This window comes from Medicago sativa, chromosome 5 (assembly GCF_051527215.1).
Source record: "Medicago sativa cultivar Bolivia chromosome 5, Bolivia_mono, whole genome shotgun sequence".
NCBI classification, from domain to species: domain Eukaryota; kingdom Viridiplantae; phylum Streptophyta; class Magnoliopsida; order Fabales; family Fabaceae; genus Medicago; species Medicago sativa.
The window spans coordinates 26,327,401-26,335,686 of NC_140753.1; the positions used below are offsets into that span (position 1 = coordinate 26,327,401).

The window sequence follows — 8,286 nt, forward strand, 5'->3', positions numbered from 1 at the left end:
CAACAAATAAGAAAAATTACAATGATTTTACAAACCCTAGTAAACCTAGTAAACAAAAATAATTTACTAATTAGATTTGCGTTATGCTAACAAGTGCTCCTAGGGTACTTGTTAATAATACCAAAATAGAAATAATTGATGAGTTTAAAGAAACAGAAGTCAATTTTTTAAGTTTCAAATGCACAATTTCTAAGATAAAGTTTCTTCATCAGATTTCTTAACAAGTGTCCTTGCCCTAAGGGCACTCGTTAGCATTTTCCATTAGATTTTTATAAAGACATTTGAGTACATCACAAAATATATATATTTTTTTAAGAACTTCTAACTCCGAGGTCTATAGTTCAAATTAACTTAAAAACGAACGTAATCATTAATTTACTTACATATTTGTAATTGACCACAAAACTTGTCCTAAACACATTGATAACCTGAATCTGGAGCTTGTTGGTATTTGATGATGTATATATAGGTGTTGGTTGAACCCAAGAGTTCCCCCAAACACTTCATTTAAGAAGAACTATCTTTTCTAATGGATTTTAGACCAAATAGATAGATATTCTCATGCATGAAGCGTTCAAAGGAACTCTAAGAGACAATCAACAAAAAGCTTATCATCTAAATAATGCATAGCTATAATGTTCTATATATAGGACAGATATTGGGTTCAAAGTACAAAGATACTTGAAAGTTTGTGTCGCCATTTATAAAGTTAGTCTTCTATATATCATTGAAAAATGAACATAGTCAGGATGTTTGGCAATAGGAATTGGGAATATCATTATAGGAAATCAAATATATTCTTCTTCTTGTGGTGTCCACAGCGGTAAAGTGATTCAAATCTTCAAAGTCTAACAAAAGGTACCTCCTCAACTTTTTATGGTCCAATCATGCATGAATTGTAAAAATCAAGTAAATGTTATAAAAAAGAAAAACATGGTTCATTTTATTCCAAGGAAAAATAGTTATAATGTAACATACTAACACTCATATTCATCCATGGCTTTAAGATATATTCCAAAGAAAAAAGTGGACGAATAGAATGCGGCTAATCGATATCTAGATTTCTTATTTCCCTTTTGTTCAATGTTTCGTCCAAGTTCACTTCTTTGCATTTCTCTTTAAGTTTTTTCATGGAGAAATCAGAAGTGCTAAATCATTAGAATAAGCAATATTTTTTTATGAATAATAACAAACCGGAAGAAAAAATGGTACACTAAAACACAATATTTTTCATGAGGTGAAAATATTGATTTTTATAGTGTCCAATATTGTTTCTATTGTTGTTGATCGTTCCTCCTGTTGTTGTGGATAATATTGTTCCTATTTTAATGAAATTTACTTAATTTTTTAGCTAATTATTTAAATAAAAATCATAAAATAGCTTAAATGAATGGCTAAAATTGGAGAAGAAAAATATCCAACCCAAAAAGTGGGTGTATTCTCTTCATATATTGGTATAGATATTGTTATGTTTATAAATGTTTTTTTTTTTTTGCAGGAGACCCGTTTTTTAAGAGAATCGTTACATTTTTATTATATCAACAGTTATTTTAATAGTAACTTGAGGGTAAAATTGACGAATAAAAGTTCAACCCAATAAAGAGATAAATCTCCTTTATATATTGGTATAGATATATTGCGCAAACTATTTCAGCCTAAAAAACTACATAAATTTTTTCCCCATGAAAAACGTGAATTACTAGTATTAAGCGAGCTTAAAGACACCGCACGCATGCTTGACATTATTTTGAATGGAAAATGTTAGTATTGTAGTTATTATATTGGTTTTTCTCGTTGTCAGGATTTGGATCCTGGAGCTCCATTTCCTTAACTCTGGATTCAAATCAGTTGATCTATCCAACCCTCCCACGCATGTTTGACATTAATCATCGTTAGTATTGTATTTCCTTTAAACATGTTCTTAGTTATTTATATGGGTTATAACTCATCCAAACAAACCGGCTTGTATCTTGATGGGCGCTAAGACTTGGTTTTATGCACTCCCTTGCGTCCAATACAATTGGGTTTGGTGCTAGATATAATTGATGTATGACAACAATTTATAGACTTGTATATCATATTAGAATTTTTTTTTATATTGAATTTAACTCATCCTTAAAAAATAGACTTGTAAGATAAGGGATGATACATTTTATAAACTTTGTATAGACCTTATCTTTAATTTAATCCCTCAATAGTACATGACGCTAAAATAATTTCTCAATCCTCAAAATAATTTTTTCATATATAGACAGGTATGACAGTAAGAAAGTATTTATAAGGACTGATATAATAATAAGTATATTGAGGGACTAATATGACAATATTAAAGAAACATTTAAATGTCAATGCCTATTTTGACTAACAAAGTGCACTATCAAGGACTACTTTGAAATTTCAATACATTGAGAGACTATTGTGCCTACTCGTTACACATTCAAGGAAAAATCTGACTATTACCCAATAGTTAGTTGTTTTTAAAATTAATATCACATGTAAAATGTTTTTATTTAGTTAAAATTTCTTTATCAATTAATTCAATTAATTAAAACTAAGTAGTAGTACTTGTAGTACTAAATGATATTTTGCAAACAAGTAAGTCCTTCTGACCAAATACCTCTATCAAATTTTTAAGACGTTTATAACAAGATAGTCCTTTTAAGTTATTTTTTACAATTTGATCCTTTAATTTTTTTTATTATAAATTGCTACTTTAACTCCTACAATATTTATGTTTTTTGCTTTAACTCTAGATAATAATTTCAAAGGTAAAAATGCAAAGCTTTAACTTATTTTATTAATGACTGAAATTGAAAACTAGTGCATTTAAAAGGAAAAAAGCAAAAAACCACAACCAACTAAAACATAGAAGAAAACGATATGCAAAGGTAGTCCTACTTTTTTTTACATAATAACGAAAAGGAACTACATAGAATGTCTTGATTCAAAAAAAAAAAGTTGAAGGGTCTGAATAGCTGAGCAGCATAATCTTCTAGCAGACATTTCTTCTCCAACCTTAAAAACCAGATACCAGAAATCTCCAAAGATCGAATTCTCCAATTGTTCAACCAAAGTCTTCTCTTTTTTAATTTTTTTTTTTTTGAACAAGCCAAAATGTCTTCTCTTTTTTAATAGCTATTAGGAAACAAGAAAAATGGAAGTAAAATGATTTGTTATTGATGAAATGAGATTTACAACTGGTATATATACAAGTAGCTAGGAGTATAGTAAGCTATCATGTGCATACAATAGAGCATATAAACCCTAGCAGCTGTAACTTGCGCAACAAGTAATGGACAACTAAGTGATATCAAGATCACTGTGTAATATCCCCCCACAAGTTGGAGGTTGATAAATGTTTATCAAACCCAACTTGGATAACGAAGCATGAAAAGTCTTGGGAAGCAATGCTTTTGTGAAGAAATCAGCAACTTGGTCTTGAGAAGAAACTGGAAGCAGCTTGAGGATACCAGAATTGAGCTTCTCTCTGATCAAATGGCAATCAATCTCTAAGTGTTTTGTCCGTTCATGAAACACAGGGTTAGAGGCAATATGAATGGCACTCTGATTGTCACAATAAAACACAGGAAGCTTGTTGCAAGAGACATGTAAATCTCTGAGAAGGTACAAAAGCCACTGAAGCTCACATGTAGCAGATGCAAGAGCTCTGTATTCAGCTTCAGAAGAAGATCTGGATACAGTAATCTGCTTCTTTGTCCTCCATGAAATTAGAGAACTTCCCAAAAAGAAACACTGACCAGAAATGGATTTTCTAGTGTCAAGACAGCCAGCCCAATCTGCATCTGAAAATCCTTGGAGAGCAAGAGAAGTGTTTCTGGGAAAGAATAAACCATTGCCTGGACAACCCTTGAGATATTTTAAGACTCTTAAAGCTGCATGATGATGAGCTTGAGTTGGTTTAGAAAGAAATTGGCTCAGTTGCTGGGTGATAAAAGTGATATCTGGCCTGGTAGTATTAAGATATAAGAGTCTGCCTACCAATCTTCTATATGTAGGAACATCATCATATAAAGGACCAGAATCATGATGAAGCTTAACTGATGAATCAGAAGGAGTGGATACAGGTTTGGAACCCATAGTGCCTGAATCATCAAGTAAATCCAAACAATACTTTCTCTGGCATAGAGAAATTCCTGCTTTGGAATGTGCAACTTCAATGCCTAAAAAGTATTTTAACTGACCCAAATCCTTGATTTTAAACAATGAATCCAAAACACTTTTGATGTGATTGAATTCCTGAAGAGAGTTGCCTGCAAGTATGATGTCATCCACATAAACCAGAAGAATGGTAAATGAAGATGATGTTTTCTTCACAAACAAGGAGTGATCAGAGGCAGCCTGAATGTAATCATGATTCATGAGAGTGGAAGTTAGTCTTTCATACCACTTCCTACTAGCCTGTTTCAAACCATATAGAGATTTCTGAAGCTTGCATACTTGATTTGGTTTGTCAGTTTTAATGCCAGGAGGAACTATCATGTACACATCTTCTTGTAGTTCACCATGAAGGAAGGCATTGTTAACATCAAGTTGATGGATATGCCAGCTATGAATTGAAGACAAGGCAATCACAAGTCTGACAGTTGTAAGCTTAGCAACTGGAGAGTATGTATCAAAGTAGTCCAAGCCTTCAATTTGATTGTAACCTTTAGCCACAAGCCTAGCTTTGTATCTCTCAATAGATCCATCAGCATGATATTTGATCTTGTAGATCCATCTACAACCAATAGGCTTGACATTTGGAGGTAAATCCACAAGTTTCCAAGTACTAGTTTTCTCAAGAGCTTGAAGTTCAACTTGCATAGCATTCTTCCAACAATTAAATTTACTTGCTTCAACATATGATGTGGGCTCAGATTGAGAGTGAAGGGACAACACAAAAGAAGAATGAGCATTAGATAACATGTGATGAGAAACATAATGTGAAATAGGATATGTGGATGCATGAATGTTATTGCAAACATAATCTTGCAAATAAGAGGGAGTAGTAATGTTTCTGGTGGAATGTCTGGGAACAAAAGGAGCAACAGGTGAAGAGGAAGGGACAGATTCAACAATGTGAGGAGGCCGTGAAGAAGAAGTAGTAGTAGGTGGAGAAATAATGTCATCAAAAATGGGAGGTTGTGAAGGAAAAGTATCAACAGAAGGAGAAGGAGACTGATGAGAGAAATACTCCCAATCAGGTGAAGTAGAAGAGGGTGAATGAGGATAAGGAAAATGGTTTTCATGGAAGGTCACATGCCTAGAGACAAATTTCTCTGGAATGAAGATCATATAAGGTGAAACCTTTATAACCTGCCTTGTAACCCAAGAAAATGGATTTTCTAGCTCTAGGTTGTAACTTTGTTCTATGAGATTGTAATGTGGAAGCATAACAAAGGCATCCAAAAACTTTGAACAAAGAAATGTTAGGTAGTTTATGATGAAGCATGAAATAAGGAGAGTGATTTTGTAAGATAGGTGTTGGAACTCTATTAATAAGGAAAACTGCATGGTGAATAGCATAGGACCAAAAAGATGGTGGAAGTTTGGATTGATACAATAAGGCTCTACCAACATTTAAAATATGTTGATGTTTTCTTTCAACCCTACCATTTTGTTGTGGGGTTTCAACACAAGATTTTTGATGAATAATGCCATGAGATGCATAAAAGGAAGATAAATTGAATTCAGGGCCATTATCAGATCTTATGAACTTAGGGGTTGTATGAAAGTGATTTTTAATCATGAGAATGAAGTTCTGGACATGACTAGATACTTCAGATTTGGTTTTAAGAAGAATAACCCAAAGGAATCTGCTATGGTCATCTAAAATGGTAAGAAAGTACCTATGTCCATGCACAGAAGTAACAGATAAAGGACCCCAAATGTCTAAATGTATAAGCTCAAAATTGATAGAAGCATATGAAGAGCTAGAAGGAAAAGGTAAATGCTTATGCTTGGCAAAATGACAAAGATCACAAGTATCTTTATTATTAAAAGTAATATCAGGATACAAAAGAGACATTTTGGTAAGTCTTTGATAAGACAAATGACCAAGTCTAAAGTGCCATAAGGCATCATTAGGTACAAAATGATCATTTTTATTACAACTGAAAGGTAAAACAACATTGCAAGAAGCACTAGAAATAGAAGGTGACTCTATTTGAAGTTTTGCATGAAGGATAAAACTTGTACAAGCCATCCACTTGTTTAGCCAAACCAATCATCTTCAAAGACTGTTGGTCCTGTATGATACATTTGTCAAGATAAAATTGAAAGAAACAAGACAATGATTCACATACTTTGGCTACAGAAATAAGATTGAGCTTAAAATGAGGTGAATAAAGGACATGGTGCAATGTAAACTTGGAATTGAAAGAAACTGTGCCAGCATGATAAGCTAAAACCAAGTTACCATTAGGTAAAGAGACATACATAGGTTTGATTCTATAAAAGGAACTGAAATATGAAAGATCACAACAAATATGTTCATTGGCACCTGAGTCAATGAGCCAAAAAGAAGATTTACTTGTGAAAGAAGAAACAGAAGCAGATATACCTGCAGAAGCATCAGGTGTTGCAATGCTGGTGGAAGTGACATGATTTGAAGTAGCTTGTGAAGGAGGAGATGCTGAAACAACTAAATTTGATTGTTGTAGCATGGATACAAGCTGAGCAAGTTGCTCTTGAGAGAAACCGGCAGAAGGAGAACCTGCAGAAGCACCTGAACCAGAAGAAGAGGAAGCACCAGTTTCTATATCCTCTTGACAAGTAGCATTGGCATTAGCACGAGGCATGGATCTATTAACATTAGGGTAACCATGCTTCATGTAACAAAAGTCCACAGTGTGATTTGTACGATTGCAGAAAGTGCAAAATCTAGGTGGTTTATTACCATAGGAACCTTTACCACGCCCTTGAGGTTTCCTTGAATCAGAAGCATTGATCTGAACAGAGGAGTCTTCAGACACACTTAATGAAGTGAGAGAATCATGATTACTCTCTTCTTGAACAACCAAAGAGTACACTTTGTTCAAAGAAGGAAGAGGATCAAGAAGAAGAACTTGAGTTCTTACCACAGAGAATTGATCATTTAAACCAGTTAAAAACTGCATAATTTGATCTTCATTCCTATGATATTTAGCAGTACTAGAGGCAACACAACGACAGGGATGAACATAAACACAATTGGGAATAGGTCTGTGTGAAGATAACTCTTCCCAAAGAGATTTCATTTCAGTGAAATACTCTAAAACACTCTTAGAACCTTGCTTCAAGTTGTTAATGGATGAACGTAAATTTGCAATACGAATACGATCAACTTTGGAAAATCTTTCTTTCAAGTCAAGCCATACCTCAAGAGCTGTGTCACAAAACACAATAGTTGGTGCAATGGATTCAAATACTGAATTGATGAGCCAAGATTGGACCAGATGATTGCAACGTTCCCAAGCTGAACGGTTCAAGTCATCTTCATCAGGCATTGGAATAGAACCATTGATGAAACCTAATTTATTCTTCGTTCCCAAAGAACGCTCAACAGTGCGGCTCCATGCAATGTAATTGGAACCAGTGAGCTTAGGAGTAATAGAAAGAGAATTAGGATTCTCACTAGGATGAACGAAGTAAACTGATTCAGTATCAGGAGAGGAATTACGAGGCGCCATGGAAATTCAATGAAGAATTCAAGTTGCAGAAAAAACATAGTATGAAAAGCTTCAATGAAGAAGATGAAGAAAAGCAAAGAATTTGTGAAACAGAGGTGATCAATGGCGAAAAACGGTTGAAACAACCACAAGAAGCAAGAATCACGGTGGAAAAACAAGAATCAACACCGGAAAAACGAGAATCACCGATCAAAATGATGATCGGAGAAGAAAAGTGCAGCGGAGAAAAAACGGTTACAAAACCGTTATGGATCGTAACAACCTTGCTCTTAGAGAGAGAAGGCGCGTGATACCATATTAGGAAACAAGAAAAATGGAAGTAAAATGATTTGTTATTGATGAAATGAGAGTTACAACTGGTATATATACAAGTAGCTAGGAGTATAGTAAGCTATCATGTGCATACAATAGAGCATATAAACCCTAGCAGCTGTAACTTGCGCAGCAAGTAATGGACAACTAAGTGATATCAAGATCACTGTGTAATAATAGCCTAAGCCTACTATAGTTCCCACGACGATTTTAATTGTGAAACTTCCAACATATGTTTTGTTGACAGAGCTTGAGGCTAGAGCTATTGAGAAAGCTGAAGAGTAATCCATATGCAATTGAGGAG

At 34.0% G+C, this 8,286-nt stretch overlaps 1 protein-coding gene across 1 annotated transcript; it reads right to left on the reverse strand.

Moving 5' to 3' along the window:
• Positions 1–3,300: 3,300 nt before the first annotated feature.
• Positions 3,301–7,670, reverse strand: LOC146921386 (uncharacterized). Its single transcript, XM_085711293.1, has 2 exons — positions 6,306–7,670; positions 3,301–5,412 (listed from the first exon to the last, which is right to left on the reverse strand). The coding sequence occupies exons 1-2, from the start codon at positions 7,668–7,670 to the stop codon at positions 3,301–3,303; spliced, it is 3,477 nt and encodes a 1,158-aa protein (XP_085567419.1).
• Positions 7,671–8,286: the final 616 nt, after the last annotated feature.